The sequence below is a fragment of the Grus americana genome, chromosome 7 (assembly GCF_028858705.1).
Source record: "Grus americana isolate bGruAme1 chromosome 7, bGruAme1.mat, whole genome shotgun sequence".
In the NCBI taxonomy this organism is placed as follows: Eukaryota; Metazoa; Chordata; class Aves; order Gruiformes; family Gruidae; genus Grus; species Grus americana.
In genome coordinates this window covers 7,921,356-7,946,275 of record NC_072858.1, presented here as the reverse complement: position 1 = coordinate 7,946,275, position 24,920 = coordinate 7,921,356, and the positions used below count along the sequence as shown (strand labels likewise).

At 41.6% G+C, this 24,920-nt stretch overlaps 1 protein-coding gene across 1 annotated transcript in view; it reads right to left on the bottom strand.

The window, feature by feature from the left end:
• PDZD8 (PDZ domain containing 8) overlaps nucleotides 1-10,228 on the bottom strand; it is a 65,512-nt gene extending 55,284 nt beyond the window's left edge. Inside the window, exon 1 of the mRNA XM_054832169.1 lies at nucleotides 9,194-10,228. Coding sequence (XP_054688144.1) covers nucleotides 9,194-10,086 — 893 coding nt within the window. The 5' untranslated portion in view covers nucleotides 10,087-10,228. The remainder of the gene's footprint in view (nucleotides 1-9,193) is intronic.
• Between the last annotated feature and the right edge of the window lie 14,692 nt (nucleotides 10,229-24,920).

The following is a 24,920-nucleotide window of genomic DNA, read 5'->3' as shown; positions in this document are numbered from 1 at the left end:
GAATTTAAATATTTTTTCTAATTTGTCCTTCTTTCAGAGGAACAGGAAAAAGAAAATAAAAGAAAAAAATTCTGAGTTTTTGTAGTATTGTTTTAAAACAATACCACTGACTAACATTGCTATTCCCACCTCACGTCCCCTTGTAATCCACTGGGCTCTTTGTTTGGCAACATTAGAATTTGTTTGTTCTACAATATTGCATTAAGTTTCGTTAGTGAGTATGCAGAGTTATTCTTAAAGAAAAAAAATGTTGACATTTTCAGAGTTACACTGCATCATTTCCACTATTTAATTACTTAGGAATTATTCACCAAGCCAGATCATACACAGCAGTGATTCAAACTCCACCATGAAGCCTTCTGCCATGTCACTGCAAGACTATTCTTCCTATTTAAACTATTATTCCTGTTTGCCTGAGCTAAAGTCATTTACTACACAAGTGACATTCATGTAAAAGTCCATTTTAGTTCTTACTACACAATGGCTTACATTTAAAATACTATATAAAAAAGTACATTTGACAGGATATTTTTCAAAGGTTTTAGCATCATTTAAAGCATTTTAGATATGTGGTATTAGTTTTTGTAAGTATTAGTATCTTCATTTCAGTGACACTGGCAAACACCACTTGCACTTAATACCATTACAAAAGCAGATTGTAATATTTGTACATATTTCCTTCTGAATGGGCATTTTTCATAACTATGTCACCATTAAAACTGATACAGGAAAATATACTGAAGCTTAGCATTAAAACTAAGTTAAGAAAGTCAGGAACAAAGTATAAAAGTAATGATTTCCATTAGATATCCACAGATAATTTCAAAATATTGGACAGAAATTAAGAAATAATTTTGTAAATTTACATCTCAAATTGTCCCTGTAAGTTTTACAATTAAAGCAACACAAAATTGCTAAAAAAAGTACTCCCAAATGATTATGCTAATTTAATTTTATGCTGGTCATATCTGGCAATTAATTACTGTCTTTGAGTATGTGTAACCAGTCTGATTAACTCTATCATCAGCTGATCTCTGTAATTCACTCTTTATTGCAGACAGATTTTTTTTTTTTCAAAAATGCAAAGACTGTAGAATCCCTGTATTTTCCATTACACAAAACAGCTTTAATGGAGAGGGCTGGGTGCACTGCTCCTCACAGATTGTTCTGCTAAACTATAGCGTAGCTGCAAGCTGAACAGGGGAATTAAGAAATCATAAAATTAAGGTGTTCCCATGTAGTTAAGGCTAAAATTAATTACAACTGCTAATAGGTGCGGGGGGCAGTAGCTCTCCACAGCCTAACCCAGAGCCGAAAACAATTTCTGCCTTTCTCTCATCTCACAAAAAATAAGGCTTTCTCCTCTTTTTCTTTTCTTCCCTGCTACACCTAGCATCTCCTTGGCAATTTTCATAGCTATATATGGCCACAGACGGGTCTAAAATGCTGCCGGGCTCCAGCTGGGTCCTGCAGTAAACACAGGTGCAGTCCCAAGTCCTGAGAGGGCTTATTAACCCCAGCAGGGCTCCACAAGAATAAGAGTCTTTTCAGAAGGAAAGGTGCTTAGGGAGGCAGAAGCACCCAAATGGCTTTGGGCAGGTGTGATGAAGAAATCTGAGCCACCAAACCAAACACAGTATATACCCAGCTTGCTGGGTAGAGCAATTTAGGAGCAACCATATCCATTGCACTGCATACACTAATTTACCAAATGCACTGGTTAGGATCACTGAACATCTTGAAGGTCTGAATTCTAGCCTTGATTTGACTGGCTTGTGAAACAACTGCAATTTATTAAACAATGAAGGTAAATAACAGGAAAAGCTTCCAAAACTTGTGTGGATCTTACTCATGTCTCAGTCAAGATGAACACCATTCCAGCAGTCAATTCTTTAGTTTAACCAGAAACTCAGTGACTGCAGCAGAAACTACTCAAATAATTTATAAATTCTGTGTTCAGCTTATTAAGTCACAGTTAACCTGGGAAATGTTTATGAAATAATGACTCCAAAATCCCCTTCCACACTCATTTACAAAATGAGAATTTATCCACCGTTATGAACAAGCCCTCTTCAACACTCAAACATCAAAAATAAACACTTTCAGTAGAGTGTTTTTTCTTAATTATATAAAATATTGATATTCATGTATCATGCAGAATGGAACGTGCTTGAAAAGCTAATTGTTTCCAGCTAACATTTATAATATTGGATCATTGCTTTCTTCTGGACAAAAGCACAGTTTGAGATCATCATGCAAAGGTTTTTGCAGTTCCACAATTAATGGATTTTAGAAGACTGGGGTGGCACAAATTATCTACTGAATGAACAAACCACATGCGTATGTAACATTCTCTCCATACTCATTTTAGACAATAAAGCTTATTAATCCTAGAAGTTTAAAATTTAAAGTCTTTTACTATTCTCTAAAGAACAATAATATCAAGAATAACCAAATGTTGAAACAGTTTTGTAATCAAACAAGTGTGAACATGAACTGTAAACACAGGAGCATATCGGGTGACTTGAGGCAATCTCTGCAGGAACGCAGAGTAAGCAGTTTCCCATAGAAACCCAGTAACATAAAAGGACTAGCTCCAATGGTGAAATTAGCAGCCTGAGACTAAGCTTCACCATCACTGGAACACCACGGTGTTTCTTTTCATTATTATTGCACTGTTTTAAGTAAGAGAAGTTGAAGGAGGTTTTATTTTCCTGTCAGACCAATTAACCTTAATGCTTACTGGACTGCTATCTGCAGCAAACACAAACAGTAAAAGAACAAGTTTTGGTGATTATGTCTTCATCCATCTCTCCCTCCAACTGAGATTTTTTTCTTTTTTGTTTTGGTCCCCAACTATCCCTCTGGTCTCCCAGTTTCTTCACTAATCCATCTCAAGTCAGTGCCGTACTAGTTCCTCACCCTTGCAGGTAAGAAAAGAAGACGTAACATTTGTTGACTAATCATAGGAAAAGGCTCAGTCTAACCTGAAAAGAATGCCACCTGTATACCGGGAAATGTCCAATATGTAGCTGGTCACTCATTAAATCTGACTTTATAATGAACAAGTGTCAAACTGGCATTCTTTCAGAATTAGATCTTTCTAGTGAGAAAGCCCGTGAAGTGCTGGAGCTGGGGAAGATGACTAAAAGGTTTCAAAACTCCTAGAACCAATAGGTTGTGAATATCTACATAAGGAGATTTACACACATATTTTGTACCACATACTTTTAATCTGAAGAAACATTTATTTAGTGACCCACCTGACAACATATATCTGAGATAGACCACTCCCAAAATAAAGACAATAAAAAGCTCTGCACTACAAAATGCTTCCTTGTACACATGTTGCAAACTTGAAGAAATTAAAATATTTAATGTTCCAAGGTTTGGTTTTGTTTACTGTGTGTCAGGTTGCCTACAGATCTCTTTATCTAACTGTATGAATAAGAAAAACTACTTGTCCGTGCACTACAAAGATAGTCTTCCAAGCATGAAACTACTGTCTACAGACACATCTACTGATTCCAATCATCACACTTTGCCATTAACAGAACAAGTCTTTGTACTGGTATCATTCAGAGCATTATATCTCTGTAACAGTCTGAAAACCCTCAAGTATCACAGTGCTGCTCTACCACCAATTTTTGCAGAGCAGAAAGGACTCAGATCTTGTTTGGGTTTTTTAATACTTCTGTATACTAGAAGATTTTTGCACCTAGAATAAGCATGGCATTAAGAAAAAGAAAAAAGCCCCCTCTTTCCTTTCAGCAGCAGCAGGAATGAGAACTTTAAACAGGAGTGCCTTACAGATGTAACCACTGAGAGAGATTCTTATCACAACAGTAGAAATCCACTCAGGAAAAGAATCTTCATATCCTCTCCCTTTGCAGAAGCTGCAGAGAAAGTAGGTATCTCTACTGGCTGCTGATTTCTGAAGACATGCTCACAATCCCAATCTCTATGATTATTTTTGGTATTTCTGAGTATAAGCTCATCATATGAATAATATATGCTTTTTTTAATGTTACACTTTTCCCAATACCTTTACTACCACATTATGAAGTCATTTCTATTATAAAACACACTTCAAATCAATAGGTAGGTACATTACTTCTTAGCTTAAGTTTTGCCAAAAATAAGAAACTGCTATGTAACTCTCAAATTGCATTCTATAATGGTAAATTAAAATAGGCTTGTCTAATGGTTCTTCCCAGTGAAATTCAATATAGCCCCAGCTTCTAAATAAAGCATAAAACTATTTAACATTACTAACTGTATTTCAAATGATTAGTTCCAAGGATAATTCATGTTGGAAGGTACCTCAGGAGGTCATGTAAATCCCTGATATAGAAGTGTTAGAAGTAATCCTTTGTGAGACTACTTCTAAAGAAAAGAAAATTATTCCACTCTGCGGTAGCATGCATTAAAATAAAGCAAAGTATAGTTTCTCAAACAGGCTAGTATCAATACAAAGTATTATCTTTTTTAATGTAACAGAGAAACCAAGTGTTCTTAAAATATACAGAACTGACTCACTACTTAGGCAATACCTAATCTGCTTAGAATCTAAATGGATGAACTTTTGCATGACCTTAAATTTAGAAAAAAACCAGCAGCTGTCAGATTTTTTTACATCATTGATTAAGAAATACCAGGAAATTAAATTCTGTAGGGAGACTAGACAGCAAGTACTTCCTCCTCACCCTTTACATACACACAAAGAACTTTGTATCTTCATTATGGCAAAGTGTATTTTTATCATCTAGAAAGAGCCCAAAAACCAAAGGTCTCCAAAACCTACACAAAGTGAGATCAGGACCTGTTCAAAACAACAAACTACAGCTGACCGTTAAGAATAGGCTAGAATATACAGCACAATTAGCGTACCTATGTACCTGACATGATGGGGGGGAATATCAAGGTTGCCACCAATAAGCAGCTTAATAATAGGTTAATAAGCAAGGTACAGCTCATTAGAGAACTAACATAGATGAATCCGTGACCACTGCAACAGCACAAGCAAGAAGACAGACACCTGGAATAATCCTTACTACATGTCTCATACTAAACACACCATGGCAATACTAGTAACTACAGCTTAGTGTTAACAACTTTATCCTACTATTAGAAAGACATGATACAGAAAGTTAAAACCAACATGAGCAATATCTATAGTACTACTTCTAAAGAACTGTTTGAGTGTATACAATGAAAAACCAAAGGTCGATTGAGGCTTCTAGATAAACTCCGCTTTAGTGCTGATAATTAGTATCTACCACCCTGCTCTAGTAAAAGAAAGCTACATGAAAAATAGTGTCAAGTCAAGCTATGCTGATGGGCAAGACTGACTGACTGCCGTTCCCAAGTGTTAGCATTAGAGATTTCGGGACAGCAAGACACAGCTGGTGGGTCAGCAGCTGCCCTGCAGAACACCAATACTTGACATCACAACCAACGAGGAAGTCAAAGCTTTCCATGCTCAAACTCTACCCACTGGCCAACTTGACTTAGAACTAAAAAAAAAGTATAATTTAAACAGTTAAGTCAAAATAGAGTTATGGAGTATGTAGAGCCAAATAAATGATATCTACAATTCTTCATTAACTTACTGAGATTAGGACTAGTTATAAAAAAAGAAAGAAAATCTCGACTCACAGTTACCTACTTTCAAGAGCACACCGGAACTCGTATATGGGAGAAGAAAAAAAAAAAAAAAATTGTCATTTTTAGATCTTTCCCACATCTGAACAAGAAACTTCTCTGACAGACCACAATGTTTTCAGAAAATCTGTTTGTAGTTCTATTACAAAGCAACAACAAATACATTAAGATTAACTATAAAATAGTAGTGACTCTTGCTACTACCACTTGAATTGCACAAATCCTTTATCAACAATGACAAAAAAAAAGAAAAGATACCATTCACTGAATTTTACCAGCAGCCTTGCTTCCAGAGATTTAACCAAATTCTGCTCTATAACAATTGCATTCAATGGCAGGGCAGCTTCAAAATAGGGTGTTTTGCCAGACACAACCACATTTCTTAAAGAGCCGAAGAAAAGTGATTACACACTATTAGAATAAAACATAAATTACTACTTATTTGTTTAGACATAAAGTGCATTCCCCTTTTTTCAATTAGTAGACAATTGCTTTTATGGAGAAAATTGTCCATAAAATGCTAGGCAAACTTTAAAATGCACTTACTAGTCTACATTGCCTCCCCCCATAGACACTTAAGAGTGCATCAGGAATGCAAGATGCCTTCTTCCACTTTCAAGCTAGAGTTATGCACATCGCACAAAACCACTCCTAGCAATGGATGATACAAAAGAAGCTAATCTTACTAATCACTGCTTTGCTGCATAAAATTTTGTACATAACTGGAAAGAATACAAAAGTATGTGTGTAGTCATTTGGCTGTAGCAACAGGCAGTACATGCATGAAGACACAATGCTTTTAATGCAGAAATAACAGAGGAGGGGGGATTTCCTTAGCACAAGCTTAGTTACAGGATGTTGAAAATCAACTATTGGCAAGTTCTCTTATGCCATTCACTACCAAGGAACAATCTCTAGAAGTTGCATAATACAAAAGACAAAGAAAATGGCATATTTTAATTTTTAATACTACTTACATCTCAAAAAAAGATAAAACAACTTTGTGGACTTCAATATGGAAGCTAGCAGGGTAACAAAGTGCCCCTTTAAACAGCAGAAGGGAGAACTCCTGGCACTTCAAGTGCTTTTGTTTACAAGGTTGTAATTACTGCTATTCAAAATTTATTTACAAAGTTACTTGAGCAAGAGTAGGAAGACATCAAAAAGGTTTTGAACTACACATGGAAGTAAATAGTGACTCGTATTAAACAAAAGGCATATAGGCCATAGGAAAAAAATGGGGAGAGGATAAGCACATTCCCTGTAGATGAGAAATTTAAAGTGAAGAAACAGATTATTAAGCAGTTGTGAAACTTTCCTGACTTCTTCCTATACATTCTTTGCTAAGGAATGCATTAACATACCATAATTCCAAACCAATGTATTCTTACAAATTCAATTAAAAATACCAAATCTTGCATCTTATCAGCAGGGGGCTTGATTTTCCAAATCAGTTATCCATACCATCTAAACCATAATGTCTCAAATTTCAACTATGCCACCACATAAGAGTGTATTGTTACTACTTGGCCGTTACCAAGTGTATGCAGGTAGATACCTAGAGAGCAAAACTCATCTGAGACATGCTGGCAAAGAATACATGTTTTCAGTCTGCGTTCTCCAAAACCTTGGGCAACTGTGGACAGCTAAACGTTGCCATGCAGGGGTCTGTGCTCCCACTTGAAGCTTTAAAGTCAAAGTTCTAGACAGTTAGGACACCAATGACCCAATCTTCCTTCCTTAAGACAATTTCATTAATGCGCATTAAGGCTAGTGTCCTCCCTTCCTCCTTCACAACACAGTGGGTCAGAATGACCTGTTCAGAACATGGCATAAAATTTAAAGGTCAAAAGCACCATATACAGGGTTGGACACTGTTTAACTGAACATTTGCCACCATGTGCTACCATGCTACTATCTAGTGTGAAAACCAGCTATGATACTGTATTTCCCTCTCGAGCATTCACAAATTCCCAACTCCTTATAACTTAAAGGGAACTAAATGATGAGTGCACACTACTGCCCAGGTGCATCTCCCAGAGGAAAAATGAAGATGTCTGCCTCTGCTGAAGGGGAGGAGCACATCATCACTGGTTTCACAGGCACTCTAAAAACTTATTTAGAGAGTGTAAAGACCATTTGCTCTCCTTCCTCTTTCTAGGTATGTCAAGAGCGCTCACTCTGCACCATGAGTGTGTTATCCCAGCCTTTGCTTCAGGCTCTTCTCCACAGTTAACAGCTTCAGTCTCTTTCCAACACAGTAACAGAATGAAAGCAAACTTGTTCTTGACAGCCTCCCTGCTGCCCAGCGATTGCTCTCTTCTGGAGAGCAATTCAGTACCTCAGAATCTGAAAGGACCACCACCTTGCCCAGAGAAACTACTTATTGCCCTGTCACAACTTTCCAAATCTTGGATATTTTACACATCCACTTTCATAAGAACTCTTATAAATTCAACTGCAGAAGAAACAGCTGAAAAGGCTTTAAAAACTACATCACTGCAAAGCTAATTACACTTCAAAATTCAAATAGGCATTTCCACTTACTCATCTCTGACGAATTTCAGAGAAAAGGCTTATTGCAGAAGAATGTGGTAAACAAAACAAAAATCCTTACTTAACACATAATACAAGCTACAAATAATAAACAAAAGAAAAAGGAAACATGGTATCCTAAGAGTGGTAAGACACATGACAAAAAGGGAACATGGAACCCGAACAGTGGTAAGACATTCAATATCTTTTAATCAGAAATGTGGGTGGAATCAAAGTAAAGATGCCACTTGCGACTTCTGCTACAGAAATATCACTGAACATTTCATTATATTCACTATATAATGCAGTCTGTACTGCAGTGCATGCATTTATAAAAGAAAACATTATCTTACAAAACAAGACAAAAACCCCCAAGAAGTTCTCCAAAGTTTTGCTTACCACAATAGTGGCAATACTTCTCTTATCAACTTTTAGATTCTTCCTAAAGTTATTGAAGAAATTCAGCAAACCAGAAAGGAAGAGGACACGATCTATCATGGGATCTCAAAAATATTCCCTAGAGAGTGAACTTTATCCTTTCTCACATTAAGTAACAACCACCTTGTCTGTATAGGTAAGCATAAGCCACAAGTCTTGCCCAGGTGGCTCACCAGTGGCAGAAGCTTGGGAGAAGGACAGCCCAAACCACCACACTGTCCACAGAGCCATCCTTCTACCTTTTCTGAAAGGGGATATCATGGTCCTGTCATTGGACACCTGATCAGATCCCAAAATTTTTGATACCAACTAATTCTGCCATTTAGTTACACCTGGTTCGGAGCATGTCACAATCTCACTGTGCAATGGCTTCTTCACCTCTTATAAATGGAAAAGAACGCTTATCTTCATGGAAAACTATTGATATCAGACAAGCAACATACAAGTACCTCTACTGCAGAAGTACCAACAGAAAGTTATTTTTACCTATTAAGGGCAAAACAGCAACTCTAACACACGCCACCCAAAGTAACATCGAGGATGCAGGACATCTTACCTGATTTTATAATTGGGTAATGTGTGCTTGCGTTTAATGACTTTCTTGAATTGGTTGACAATGATGGAAGTGAGCTGAGGCATGGGCCTCCCCTCAAACTGAGACTTCACTTCAAAGAGTATCACAGGGTCATCCATAAAAGAGAAGGACCAGTGCGTGAAGGGCAGGCGCGTGAAGACCAGCTTCAGCTTCCCCATCACCCGGGAGATTTTGACAAAGAGGTAGGCCGACTTGCCAAAGACCAGGTCAGCATCAATGGCTAAGTGGAAGCCACCATTGTACTCCAGGTCTACCTCAAAGCCCAGCTCCTCAGGGCAGCCCTCTTCACCGCAGACCACCGGCCGAATGAGCTTGACAGCTTTGAAGACGGGCAGGACGTTGCCGAGAGAGACGTCCCTGAGGCTCAGCCCCTCCAGCACCTTCCCCGTCATCTTGGCCTGGAGCAGCTCCTCAAACTCCACCTTGATCTTCTTGGTGACCCAGTTCCTGACCAGGGCCGTGTCCCTGAGCTCCCTGAAGAGGAAGAGGAAGATAGCATTGAGGAAGTGGCACGTCTCCTCAGGGGAGGAGGGGGCCGGAGGGGGCTCTGGCTGCTGCTGCGGCGGCGGCTGCTTGGCGCTGGGCTCCGGGCCCGGGGCGGTGGCGGCCGGCGCTGAGGCCGGGACCGGACCGGGGGCAGGCTCCGGAGACGCCTGGCTGCCGGCTGGCTCCGAGCCCTGGAGGTAGTCCCTGAGGCTGTGGTCGGCCGCGACGCGGGCGTAGACGAGGCCGTCGGAAGCTCCGGCCGCCCCGGGGGGCTCCGGATTCTTCCTGTAGAGGAGCAGGAGCTGGAGCAGGAGCGTGAGGAAGCAGCCGGCCAGCGCCGAGAGCAGGATCACATACACCAGCAGCATCCTCGCCGCGCCCCGCTGCCGCGCCCCGAGCGCGCTGCCCTCACCGCTCCGCCGCCATGGCGGGGGCTGCGCCCGCAGGCCGGCGTTTAACGGCCGCGGCCGCCCGAGGCTGCCTCATCCGGGTCCCCCCACCGCCCGCTCCGCGGCGGCGGGCAGGGGGCGGGGCGAGGGCGTGGCCGGCCAACGGCGGCGCGGCCCTCCCTTCCGCGCGGCGCCATTGGTGGAACCGGGAAGGTTTCGCCGGGTACGTCATGGCGCCGCGCCGTGTGGCGTCACAGCGCGGCGGGTGCATGCGCGTGGGGAGCTTCGCCACCCGCGCTGCGGACAGTCCGGCGGGATGAGGGAAGTGAGGGCGGGCCGGCGGGGACACCCGCGGCTTTCCTCAGCGGCCCGCTCCCGGGGCACACGGGAGCGCACAGACACGCGTGCGAACCTCCGGAGCGGGTGCGGCCTCCAAAGCCCGTCCCCCGGCACGGCCGCTCGGGGAGGGGGCTCTGTGGCGGCCGACCCTGCCCCGCCGCCGCCTGTGAGCGAGAGGGCCGTGACTGCGGCCGGGTTCGTTTCGGTACTTGGCCAGAAGAAGGCTGGGGTGGGGAGCTAGAACCTGAGTGCCGTTACGTGACAGTCGCGGGGTGTCCGGGACGCCGTCACCCGCAGCGGTGGTTAGGGCATCACGGCTGAGCGGGGGGACGGAGAGGGAAAACGTCCCGCCTGGGGGAAGGTGACCGGTTTGGTTGGGCAGTGCGTTGCCCAAGGAGCGTACGGGGAGTGATGAGAGAGGAAGGACATTTAGGCTCTTCCAGAACCGGTGGGTGGATGCTGATTTAGTAAAATTGCTCTGGAGGGGGGCAAAGAGACGAAATCTGTTTTTGTGGGAGTGTTTCGGTGACTTCTCTGTTTTCTGCTCATGAGAGGTGCTTTCAGCAAATACTAAAAATATTACATAGGTGACATTTTATCAAGCTCTGCTGTTACTGGTGATAACGTGTAAATCAGTTTCCATCCTCTTCAGCTATTTACTACTGCTTAAAGCTGTCATTGAATAAATGAAGTAAAAAAGACAACCAAACCTACAAAGGAAAGGAATATGAAGAAAAGAAAGCTGAGAACTTTGCACAACATCATGATATTTCAGCCTGTGATGTACATGAAATCGCTGTTGTATTGTGCGACAGTCAAGGTCAGCGGTTTCTTTGTAGGACAGACAGCGGCTTCGTTGAAGTCAGAGAGGTAAGGAGAGGAGGGCATCTCGCCTCCCAGAGCAGGCACAACCCTTTCAGGGGAGACAACTGCTGTAATCTGTGCAGGAGGCAGGGCGAGTGGCAGCCGATCAAACAGGACCGGGAAGAATGGACACTTATAAAAATTGCTTTAAAAGCAATGAACAAGGATAGAAAGAAGAAACATGACATGAGGCAGGGCTACAGGGAGTGGGAAGAACATGTGTGGAGACTCTTCAGAAAGTTGCTTTGAATATTTTGAGAGACTAACTCAGAAGACCCATTATATTCAAATTTGGTTTACAAAAGCATCATATAAAATAACCATATTTTTACTGGAAAATGTGAACGTACTTCCAAAAAAACTGTTACTCCAATCCAGCACACTGATTTAAAGGCCAGATCAAAGCTGTACGTACTGCTGGAGAATGTACTATGACAGCTGCATGTTGGTTTTCCAGGTGCTTCCCTGTGTCAAGGGTAGTCTTTTCTTTCAATCTTGAAGTAGCAGTTTTATAATTTCTGAAAGACAGCCACAATTCAGACAAAAATTACTTAAATGATAAAGATTCTTTTTTACACCTGTTTTCATTTTTACTTAACTAGCTAAAAGGTTCTTAGATAATATTATATTTTAATAGAATAAAAGAAAACTCAGGCTCTCGTTGTTGGTTGGTTTTTGGTTTTTTTTTTCAACCTCTGGAACTACAGAAATGCAAACAAGAGAAGAAAATATGAAATTTCCATGCCAGGAAAATAAAAGCCCTCTTCCCCCTCCCCCTTCATAAAGTGTGTGGGGTGGGAGGATTGAAAAGCTCTTAATGATGCAGTGCTGTGGTTTGAAACTAGAGATTCAGAGTATGAATTTTTTATAGGTCTTGTGACTGAAAGTTGAAATGCCTGGGTGTTTAACAGAGCATTTCCATAGAAATACCAGAGAGGTCATTAGTCCAACATTTGAGCTGCTCTGTTACAAGCCTTTACCATGGCTAATACAGGCATGTGCGGCAAGAATGGAAAGGTTTGGATTTGCAACTAAATGGCTTTTCAGATAAGGAGTAATATGTTCAGAAAGGTAATAGCAGCCTTGGTTTTGGGTCAGGAGGAACAGCAGGAGAAAAAGGGAAAAAAAAGCAATGTTGCAGATGTCTTGAGTATTTTCTTCTGTTAAACAAGCAAAATAGGAAATTTGGTACATTTTGTGCACCTGATGGCTGCTTAAGAGCCTCTGAAATGTTCAGCTCAGTAATCGCTTTTCTCTGAGGAACATTTTCAGCAGGGGCTGTGTTATCTTAAAGACACATTACGAGGCATGAATTGGGCATGTTTTAGCATTTTCAATGAGAATGAAAGAATGAAGGGAAATAGCAGCAAATACATTAACATGAACACAAAAAGAATGTGCAAAAATGTTATATAACATGAAACAGGTTTGAAATAAGAAAAGAAAATTTAAATCTATCAGGTAGTGGAGAAAAAAAAGATTCATCTTAATACCATCTAAAAAGGACCCTTAAGAGCATATTTTACTTTGGCTTCAGTTTGGAAGTTGCTGTTTGCGTTTTCTGGAAGTCTGGGTAAGTAGAAAGGTGTATGCAGTCTCACCAGTTTCCACCCTGGTTACACAGAGCTTTGTCAAACTCTGTAGAATATACTCAACTATTTGCACTTTGAGCAGCTGGAAATTATGAAATAGGATGCAAGACATGCAAAAAAAAATACCCTATATGTATATTTGATTTTTTTTTTAAAGGACTAGGGAAGAGCTTATTAGAACGGATATTTCACCTATATTTAAACAAAGAAAATATTCTTTTCTTCTGCAAATCAATTTAGGACATGATTGCAACAAACCTGTAAGTGTAGAACCTCAAAACCAACTTTCAGCATTTTGCGGGAGATTGCAACACTGAGAGTGTACGAAGATTGCAAAATATGTAGAGCCTGGTAATTTAATAGAGAGCAAGTAGCATAAATTCACAGAAGGGACATGTGTTTGAGCCAATTCTCCTGTTGTAAGCAAAGAGTAGTGACACCCTGGGAATATTTGTCTTGATTCATCTTGTTCATGACTGGTCCAAGGATCTTTTGGGGTTTAGGAGCATTTTTAGGTAACCCCAGACACTAGGACTAGTCAAAGTGGCACACTTTAGAGTTCACACGGCATGGAGGACAGAAACATCCATATCACAAGCTTAGAAAAGCAAATACAGGTGGGTTGGTTTTTGGTTTTTTTTTTTCAAAACTGCAAAGTAGTCTAAATAGATTATTTTTCAAAGCAGGAAGTGCTGGGTTGTTTTGTAATGAGTGGTTTTAGTAATTTTCCTCATCACTGGACAGGAATCGTTGCCTGCTTTTGTAATATCTTTTGGCAAAATGATTTCATTCTTTCCTGGGCCTCCTATTGTTTTTGTGTTACATCTCTTAGAGACCAAAATTAGATTATCATTCTCATGGTGCTGCATGAAACAGGATTTAGAAAGTGATTAGGTAAATTCATGAGGAAAAAACCCCATCCATTGAAGGCTATTGAATACAAAGATTGCTGGAAGTTACACTGGTGACCGACTGCTGGGGGGGTGTCTTTTTCTTTTGACTGTCCTTGGGCATCTACAATTTCAGACAGGATAGATACACTGCACAGACAACAGCTGGTCCAGTTCAATTCTGAAGATATGTTAAAAAAAAAAAAAAAGGAAATGCAGTGATCAGGACTGCTTCCAGTTCTAGTTCTGAACTCTGCCAAGCGCAATGTCGTCTACTTATCAGGTGATCCTACATTTTATTGGAGTGAACCTCTGAGCCTTTAATCATGTGAGATTTCCTTTGTTGCCATCTAAATTCCTTTTTTTTTTTTTTTAAATTTATTTTTAATTCTGCCTTTGAAGGGGCAGGTTGCAGTATGAGTCTGCTCCCAGTGCTGGCGGAAGGGGCTCACCCCACCTCCAGCTGGTCCCTGGAAGACTTCTGTTCAACTTCCCTGGAGGAACTCCTCTGTCGTGACCCCTCTGAGCCCATTCCTTCCATCTCTTGTGGCTCAGTACTCATTTTCAAATCCCTCAAGTACATTTCACTGTCATGAGTTAAGTTCCTCCACTCAGAAGTAGAGGAAAAAACAGTTTGGGTGACTCAATCATATTTAGACTGTATTAGTGCTATAGAGAACTGTCAGCAAGAATCAATTGTTGGATCCATTGAGTTGAATGTATCCATTTATCCCATTGAAAAATCCGCCCCCCTGCAATTTTTAGTTATTTTTAATGATGGCAACTGAGAATTTTAGGAGGTTTTATTCCTATCCTAGAAATGACTCGCTGTATGAATTCAGAAAAGGAAGCTAGACCCACATTTTCAAAACTGGGATGCATATTAAATGTTGCTTTTTGGTTGGATCCTACCTGAGATGCCTAAACCTCAATTTTCAGAGCTAATGAGAAACTACAGAGTTTACTTTGGAATTGTGAATACTGTGTGCAGCAGGAGGAAAAAAAAAAAATCCCTGTTGGCTACCCAAAGATACGGATGCCCCAAATTGACATTCACTTCTGCAAAAAAGAGGCTTTAAACTTTTGTGTCTCAATTTACCGATCTACTATGAACTGTCTCACACGAGGGATGTTCTGGTTGGTTATGAAACAGTTTTGCAATCTTACATGCAACGAGTAAAGCACTTGAGTTGGTTAATAATAGTTGCTTAGAGCCCAAACGGTTTGGATCAGAACATGTCAAAACAAAAAGAGAGTGAGGGTTTGAATCCAAGGTTTAGTTTGGCCCAAATACAAATCCACTATTTCGACTGAAGCTCATCTTTAATTATCTTCAAAAGTATGTTCTGCTTGTTTAATCAAGAGCTTAACATTTTGGATGTAAAGGTGCTTTGGAGACTTACTTCCAGAGGCTCATGTTCAGGCTTAAAGTATCCTGTCTTTTAATTAGGGATTCTGGTACTATCTCACCCAGACCCTGGCTTTTATTATATCGTGAAATAAGATCCTCTGCGTAGGAACTGTAGCACTGAGATAACTTTTCCAAGATTAAAAAAAAAAAAAGCGCCATTTTAAATGTAAATATAACAAATTCAGGCTTTTTACATTGCTGGTATCCAAGGCAAGCTGAAGATTTCCTTTATTCCCTGCCTGCAGTTACTTCTTAAGTCCAGGAACTGTTCTTTAAATCGCAAGACGCAACTGGGGTTTGTCACATGTATTTTGCTTCTTACTGCATCTGCTTCACTGACTTCTGGTATTCATGTAAATGCTAGCTTGCTTCAGCTTTAGAAAGTGGTATGTTTGAGATAGTTATTGTCACATTTGTCATTTAGTGTTCGCTCAAGAACCTTTTCCTTACATACCCTCAAGCAGATGCACCACCCCTCGTAAGAATTGCAGGCAGCCTCCCCCAGGCCCTCTTGCACACTCCCAAATCATCTTTTTCAGAGTGGAGATTCTTTTAGCTACTTCCCCTAATACATTTCAAGTATAATTACACTATGATCAATATGTTCTAGGTGTTCCACAACCTCACTTTTTTTTTTTTTTTTTTTTAATACTTGGCTCACTTCCTGGATTAATCCGAAGCAGCCTCTGGCTGATGGAGAGGCTTCAAGGAACTGCATTAAAAAGCAATTTTGAGTTTGTAGGAGGATTCAATGGCTAAAGAGTTAATACACACTTCAGGGATGAACATAATTTTTGAGATGAGGGTCCCTGTGAGGCTTTGTGCCTCACTTGCCCTTCATTAAAAGTGTAATTCCCTGCATCGCTCCGCGGGTGGTTGGTTACCGGGCTGGGGTTTGTGCCTGGGGTCCCGGCGGCAGCCGGTCACAGAGCGTCTGCTCTGTCTCGTTAGCCTCCAGATAAGCTCGGCCAAATCAGGCCACGGCGAGAAGCTTCCTCCCTTCTGCTGGAGTTACCACCCCTGCGGTAAGGTCAGAGCTGAACACGTGTCCGTGCTGCAGCCGTTTCGGTGCGGAGCTGAGACTATTAGCCTTGATGGCCATGAAGCGGGGGCTGAAAGGGCTGTGCTGGGGGAGTGGGAGTCAACAATCCGAGCCCGGGATCCGTCTCCTGCTCTCGGGAGAGTGCTTACTTGTGCAAATACTCGGTAATCCAATTTCACCAGCTATAGTCCTGGGATCAGTGACATGCCGTGGCACGTCTTGGGTTTCTGTAGCTGCTCGCAGCTCCTGTGTATCCTGACGCTGGCTCAGCTGGGAAGAAAAACTAAATAAGGGGACAGGAGGGCATTTGAGGGGAGCTGCTGCAGTTCTCCAAGCCCGAGGGAGCATCTCAGAAATTTTAGCCCAGATCTATGAGGTTTCTTGGGAGATTCTGGGATTTCTCTGTTATTCACTTTTGCCTCTCTGTCTCTAAGTTTCATATATGGTATCAAGCCACTAAAAAGGGAAAAAAGGACTTTACTGGTCGGCTCATCTACTTACCCTAAGGAGAAGATGTGCTCTGTGGAAGCGCAGCGGGCAGGCGTGCCTGTGTGCTGCCACTCCGGGACTCCTCGGGCTTCTCAGTGCTTACAGGCATCCACATAGGGCTGTACATAAAAGCTGTCCATCTAAACATGTGTAAACGTGTTTGCAGAGCTGAACCTTTCACAAATGCCTGAAGAGATCCTTTCGTTTTCCCTCGTTTGGTCAGCCCTCCCTCGTCCCGACCTAGCGGTTTAAACTGAAATGAAAATAACTTGTTCCAGGCAGTCAAAGTTGGACCGGGCATTTTGATGTAAATAAATCTGGGGGGGGGAAAAAGGTTCCTATTTTAGAGGTGAGTCTGACAAACACTAAGTAAAGAAACAGTTTCCTTCGTTCCCACCGCAAAGCTGGAAGACGGCCATTTCAGCTCCCTTCCTTGTATGAACTCAAGGCCATCTGAGCATGGAAAAGTGGATTGGCTTTTTGTTGCATGATCTTTTTGTGTTGGCACAAGCTCAGGAAAGGTAAACAGAAACGCTTATTTACATATTTCCATTTCTGTACCTTCCTACTAACAGGTTTTCACAACAGTCTTCCCATGCCTGTATTGATGCTTCTATATTCAGAGAATTAAAAGACGCATGCGGACTCCCATGGCTAATCTTTACCCATGTAGTTTTATGTGCTTCGCAACATATTTTTGCACAAACTCAAGTAGCTTTTTGACAGAAGATGGCCCAAAGACTATGTTTAATGACAAATAATAATCATTGCACGCATATCTGGACTACATATTGTAATACATACACATATACATGCATACGTAATACATATACATACCGATCTGGGCTACATATTTGTAATAGCATAAGTTACTCTGTTCACCTCTGTAAGACAAATAGCTATATTACTGAAATCTCTGTAAATACCATTAGTGACGCATTTCAGCTGAGAAAGCATAATGTTACAATTCCTGTCTTTCTCCCGTTAGAGTTTATTTAATAGTCTGGTTTCACACTACGCTGTCTGCGCTGCTTCTGTTCGGAGTCTGTTCAGAGCCAGGCAGACACCAGCCAAATTTAAATTTACCCAGAAACACGACCTCATGTTTCACACTCAAAACGTGACATTTGAAAGGACAGAAGCAACTCGTAGTTTCGCAAACATTATGCAAGTTAGAAAAATCTCTGTAGTAACAAAAAGATCTGGCCTTATCCTTCGACACTGAGTCTGGGCCATAACTTTTTCACGCTTTCCACCTAGTTTGAGCATAAGGCACTGCAGGGGAATGGGCTAAGTGAACTGCCTACACAAGGAAAGTATCAAAAATAATTAAGCAAAATAATTACAAAAAATATTAGGGGTGGGAGGTTGTTCTAATATTTGGTTTATCAGTAAAAATAGATAAAAACCTCTGGCAGAAATGTGATTTAAATCAGTGTTCTTCATGTTCACTTCCAAACTAATGACAAGGAAAAAAAAATCAAATTCCCTGAAGAATAATTTCCCCATTTTCGGACAAACTGTACTCTTGTAGCTTCATTAAGCCAGAAGGCAAAACTCATGGATATTCATACAGTTTAGTTCTGTTCAATTTCCATTCTTTTTTCGCGGGCACTCGGCAATGCTGAGGATACTGGATTGACTGAGAAGGTGAAATTCTAGTCTGCAGGCTAAAAGAGGTGAGAAATTTGTCTGTTGTCCTCAGTATCGCAGCAAATTAGGAATTCCTCCCACTACCAGCCTACAACTTTTCAGTTATTCCAATAATTTTAGAAGCGTGTCTCTAAAACCACAGCTGCCTGAAATGCAGCCTTTACACTTCTATTTGAATTTACTTATTGAGCTCTCCATCTAACAAATGGAAAAACTGAAGTAAATATTTTCAATATGAAATTTAAAACTTCTCTGAAATAAGCTCTAAAGAAGCTTGACTTCCTGAATAATTTCTGCTAAAATTTGTCATCTGTACAAGGTTATTTAATCCGAGTCAATATTAGGAAAAAAAAAAAAAAAAGCCAGGAAGATGAAAACTGTCATATAAAAAGTGAAACTGAAGTTCTGAGAGGGCTGCGTTTCCAAATACTGTTATTTTTATTGGAATGAGTAAAGCTTAGAATATGGTAATGAAAACTTGGAGGTTTTTTGCCAAGAGTTTGACTTAACTGCTTTTGATCAGCAATGTTTTCTCAAAAGCATTTAAAAAAAGCAGCTCATGTAACTACATGAGCACCAGCAATACATTTTCTGCCTTCGGTACTGTGGCTTAATCAACTAGGCTTAAAGACAAATAAAAATCTTTAATGCAGTCAATACAGTTTTTGTTTGAATGCCATCTGCTGAACCTACTCAGATTTAACTGGGGGAGCTCCAGATGCATGCTCTGCCAGCCATATGAATGATAGCCCTTATTTTTATAATAGGATTGCTGTGTTTATCACCCCAATTACAATGATCCTAAGCGCTTCTGGTATAGAAAAAGCAGAATGTATTAAACAAGGGGTATCTGCAAGGGTGAAAAACTGTTAATGGAGTGCTAAAACTGCACATCCACAAATTTTTAGGTTGAAAAACCGAGTAAACCTCCTCTCAACTGTTGTTCAGTTTCACAACCTGTATGTTCCTATGTACCATCTCGTACAAGTGGGAGTACTGTCAGCTTCTACGAGTCCGAGAGAGAAATGTTACCTACGTGGAAAATAATCAATGCACATCACGTACAATGGCTATAATAAAGGTCTCCGTAGCAACATTAAGAACAGTTATTTTTAAATGTTCTACCTTAGTCTCACGTTCATGTTTTTTTAAATACAACTATTAACTGTTTCCACTGCAGATGCTGCCGTGAGCTAGTCATCCAACAAAACTCCTTTGTCGAGGCTTGAAAAGGTGATCCCTGCCTTGTTTTTCCACAGATCACAGCAGGCTTGCTTTCCTTTGCAGTCAGTAAATATCCACTAAATATTGCATAATTATTTATCAACATGCAGCTGGTCTGGAAAATGAACCTGTAAGAGCTCCCTCTCCTCTTGGGAGGAGGAGGAAGGGGGACAGGAGTAGAAAGGATCTAACAAGGAAAACCTGAGCAGATTGTGGCCAAAGATCCCCCACACTGGCAGCACACAAGCAATGGAAAAAGGGTAGAAAGTGAGAGGCTGGGGAGTCCCATCACGCCCGGGAGCGGGGCTGGGGGAGGCAGAGTTAGCAGGTAAGGTGGTGAGGAGGAGGAGGAAGAGGAAGCTGGAAGGCAGCTCCCCGAGCCCCCGTGAACGCTGCCACGGGTGCTGCACCGGAGGAGCCGCTGCGGGAGCAGCACTTGGTTAAGAGAGGAAGAATGACAGAAAACAGTTGGGTTTATCTCAGGGATCAGAAATGGCTGCTTCTGGAGGAGGAGCAGGAAGGACAATAATATTTTTCTGAGAAATGAAGCAGCATGTGGGTTTTTCTTGCATACCCTCCTTCAGACCTGTTTCCCCAGAGCTTCATCCCCTGCTGATTCCAGTGTAAAGACCCAACTCAGGCTGGCGTGGGTTCCCAGACCACCTCATACCCAGCATTTTTCTTTGTTATCTCGGGGTAATCCTGCAGCTTTCCCCTGGTTTCTCACCCCTATAGAAGGCAAAGCAGTTTGCAGGGGGGAATGCAGACTTCAGGCAGGTAAAACAGGCAGGGAGCGAGCTAAGCTCAGCCCTGTGCGTGGCATGGTAGTGGGGCTTCATTTCTGGAAGGAGCAGAGAGCTCTTTTTCGTTGTTAACTTCTTAAGAGACGACTAGCAAGGGCCAATAATAGGAATAATTTAAACACCACCATACGCAGGAGTGATATAGGAGTAATAGAGGCATATACAGCAAAACTGTTGGATTTCATTAATAATATATAAATACACATACTGGGTAACAGAAAAACAGTCCTCGTAAGTTTGTTAATAGACTTCTGAGATGCTAATATTTTTTTTTTCATTAGCTTAAATGCTTAAAACATAGTCTGGCAATACTGTTTGTACTGTGCCGAAATGATCTGCTTTGGAGGGAGCACGAGCCGGGGAGCATGAGAGTGTACTCATCTGTTATCTGCTCTATTAATATACACACGCCTCTGCTCGATCTCTGGAGCAGCTTAGGCACTAAGGATGTCAAAGGCAGGGGAAGAGAATCGCAGGTAAACATGTACGAATTACATGGTAAGAAGGATGGCAGGAAAGAAATGAGCGGGGGTTTGACAACAGGCCTTGTCAAGGACAGGGTGTCCATGGATCAGTAAAAGGAGCGAGCTCTACCCAGTGCTAAAGCTCTTCAAGGGAGGCCTGAGGTCTTTAAGAGAGACACGCGGGCAACAGAATTGCCTGGGGTGAGGGGAGCTCGTATATTTGGGGGTTCCTCTCTGTCCTTTCTGTTGGGAAGGGAGCACAGATTTCTTCAGCTAGTTACAGCTCTGTTCTGAATGGCGATGGTCTAGGAAGTTCTCCTTCTTCAGGACTATATCCCCCCTTAACTTACACCCTCCGCTGTTTTGCTGGGAAAGCCTGGGAGAGTGCCCGTCAGCGGCAATTTGGCGGAGCTGGCCATGTCTCTAGGAAAAGGGCAGCTGCCAGCAGCTCTGTGAATGCGTGATGCAATCAGCAGGGCTACTAGCCAAGCGGCTGAGGGAGGAGGAAAGTATCTGAAGATTTAGGACCACCTGCAAGGTCTGTTCAGGATCGGTGCCAAAGAGCAGCTGGACAGGCTGCTAGCTGAAGCCTGTTACACCATCATGGTTCATAACCAAGGTAATTGTCTCTGTTTGATTTTACACAGGAGATTTGTGGGCATTAATACTTCCTCCGTACCAGTTGCTCAGCATATCTGATGCTGTAACATGAGCTCGCCTGCTTTCTTGTTGGTTAAAAGGGCACCATCAAGGACATTTTCAAAGTATATGCCAAGTTATTTATGAAACCCTTTCAGAACAGTGAAGATACTGCTTTTCCACAAGGCCAAGTTCTTTGCTTCCTACAGTTACTCTCATCAGCGTGACTCTTCCCACAGAACTTTCTTTTTAGCATCTTTTCTTGGAAAGATGCATTTACCAGGGAGACTGTTCACTTGACAAAAGATAGGTGCCATTGAGAGCAAGCACAGGTTCAAATTTAGGTGAAGGAGGAGGTCACAGATGCAATGAAGATTTAAAAACAAGTTATTGCTGCTCTACCACACACCATTAACTTTTCCCTTCTACTTCCCCCACTTTTAACTTTTAGTAGTGTTAGCAGTAATATCACGGTCTGTGGTTGGTTTGCATTTTGTGTTTTGTTTTGTTTTTTCTTACACAAGTGCTATCTACAGAAATAGGTTTCGGTCAGAATTTAGCAGCAGAGCCATGTTTTCCCTCCCTACTCATAGTTCTGGCTCAGCGTTTTGCTCCTGTGTTCCTCTGCGTCTGGGCTCAACTTACCCAGCTTCCAGGATGTTTTTGCTTTGAATCTGCCCCATTTCAACATTCGAGGAGAGTATTGTAACAACGTGGATACCAAACATGGAGGGAAGGACAGCCCTGTTGGACAGCTGTGCCAGGACTCCTGCCCTAGCTCTCACCACAGACCTTCACATCCCCGGAAGGTGTGTTGTCACCTGAATCCTATGAGAAGATGGAGCTTAGCTCTTCAACCTTAAAGTCGCACCTGTTAGATCAGGATAAATGTACTTCCTAAATTACAAGCTGTTTAGATAACTTGGTCTTGAAGACACATCTGGGGCAGCTGAAGTAAGTGTCCTTAACCTTCACCCACACATAGCTCTCGCTGGAGGCCACGGCTGCAGGAAACTGCATTACGCTCTATCGAAGGACCACAGGGCAAGTGAGGGTGCTGCGGTTGTTCACACTACGTTTTCTTTCCCTGTGGCTTGGTGACTCATCTTTCACACTTCCTTGTTATCCCATTTACCGACAACACAAAGTACCCTTTTCTAATAGACAAGCATTTAGAAACACTGTGTTTTGGTAAACAATATAAAAATGACTCTTGGTAGGCATTAAGAGTTTGGGTTCACAGCTCTTCTGAGGAATGTTTATCTTCATGCAAGCACATCTCCTTTCCATAGCCCACTGCTTACGCATGGGACCCACCTCTTAATAGTTGCAGCAGTACCACTAATGTACTGAGTGCTTCTCCAGTCCAGAATTTGTGGTGGATGGTGAGAATTTGCAATATCTGATGCTTAGCATCTGAAGATTCCATGCTCAATAAATATCATGCATTTCTTTTTATTTATTTTTGTCTGAGAACAAAACTTCCACTGACTTTTTTGAGATTGCCTTGGTTCATTCTGCTTTAGCTGGCGCCTGTTTGCTGATTAGCTCATCTAAGGAAATTAAGTCCTGGGTTGATCTGGCAGACAGTGTGTATGTTCTTGTGCATTATGATGAAGTAGGAGGTGGAGAATTCGATAACTATAGCCTGTTATTTGTAAATGCAATAAAGATGCCAAGGAGTAACTTGCAAGATTTTGCTGGACACGTAGATCCAAACAGGCTGTTGCTAAACAGCCTAACTAACAGACTAACACAGCTGAGTGGATGAAAAAGCACGTAGAGGATAGTCGTAATCAAAGAAAATATGTTTTCATGTAGGTAAGAATGGAGGGAGCCCTCTGTTTTCTCATCTTGTAGATACTGGGGTTTGTGATTTCATTTTCTCAGGTTTTTTTGTTGGTGATTTTTTTGTTGTTGTTTTGGTTTTCAACTAAGCCTGGAATATATTCTTCCAGGGCATTACTTACGTGCCTCTGTAGTTAACTACATGGAGACTCATAGCTGCATCACTCGGATTTCCTGTGGCATTAAAAGCCTCACTGACTAACCAGCACAATAAAAACCGTGATGCTTTTTACAGCTTCTTCTGGAGACTGAGGAGTATTCTTGGCTTGAAGAGACAAAATACAGTCTAAAGCTTCATCCTCACAGGTTTTCCAGGATATAGGGCTCTAAAACTTAATTCTTTTTAAATGGCTAAAGATGCAAAGCCAGCCCATACTTTCTCCAAAACTGATCAGCATCTGCACATCAGCCTGTAAAACAGAGCAGCAAAGAACATGAGATCATTAGATCTTGCCAAGGTTTGTCCAGTCAGGCTTCCTGTAATGTGATACTAAATCTAGCAACAGAGGAATACTGGAAAACCTAAAAGCAATTCCTTCACAGGCAATAATATGCCATTATATCTTGTCTAAATGATTGGTTTCACTACTACTTATTGATGTTAACAGGAAAGCTTTGTAGCTGTGTAGGCAAACTCAAGCAATCGTTACAATGAAGAAGACTTTCAGCTTCTTCCTTTTTTGCCCCCAGATTAACCCCCCTCTGAGCTAGAATCAGCAGAAGGAGACTTTACCTCATGCATAAAAATATGCAGCATCGGATGACTTTTCTTCATCTGTGGTTAATGATGCAACTGTTACCATCACCAGGGAGTGCAACCCACATTTCTTAACAATTTTTGAAGAATGCGAGTACATTTCCCACCACTCAGTTGAGTTCCCTCACTGTAGGTAAGTAAAGCTACAATGAATTCTTTTCTAGAGAGGTTCTAAGAGGACAGCTGAGAGAAAACAAAAGCCAGCAAACATTACACTTGTTTGTATTCAGAACAGCCTGGGAGAGCTCCACTTAAATTCAGCGTTGAATGCAGTCACCACCACTCCCCTTTGGGATCCACTTCTTGTGGTGGCACAACCACCAGGCAAGTAACCTATTTCCTGGTTGTCTCAATAGCTGAGACTTTTCTGGACAGATGCACAAATTTTTATTTTTTTTTTTTAGAATAAGTTTTGTATCTTACAGTCCCTCTGTATTTCTCATACATCTTCACTGGGAGCTGGGTTGGTTCCTTTATGTGAGCTGCAGGACAGACTTAGGGTCAGTGCAGTAGTTGCTCCCCTTACATATATCCTTATACATTGTTTGGATTTCCGGTGTGCAAAGTGACCCTACTTTCCAGCACAGGAATGCTGAAATCCTATAGGGGAAAAAAAGCAACAGGTCAAGTATTGTTTCTACTTCCATAAATGCTATTTTTTTTTAGTGGTAAGTTTAGGAGCATGAGGCAAAGGGCAAGCTCCAGCCTTCCTGAGATGATTGTGTTGCTAATAGTCACCCTTACTTTGGCCTGGTACTTGCCTTGCAAGTGCCTACGTGAGACCAGATACCAACAGAG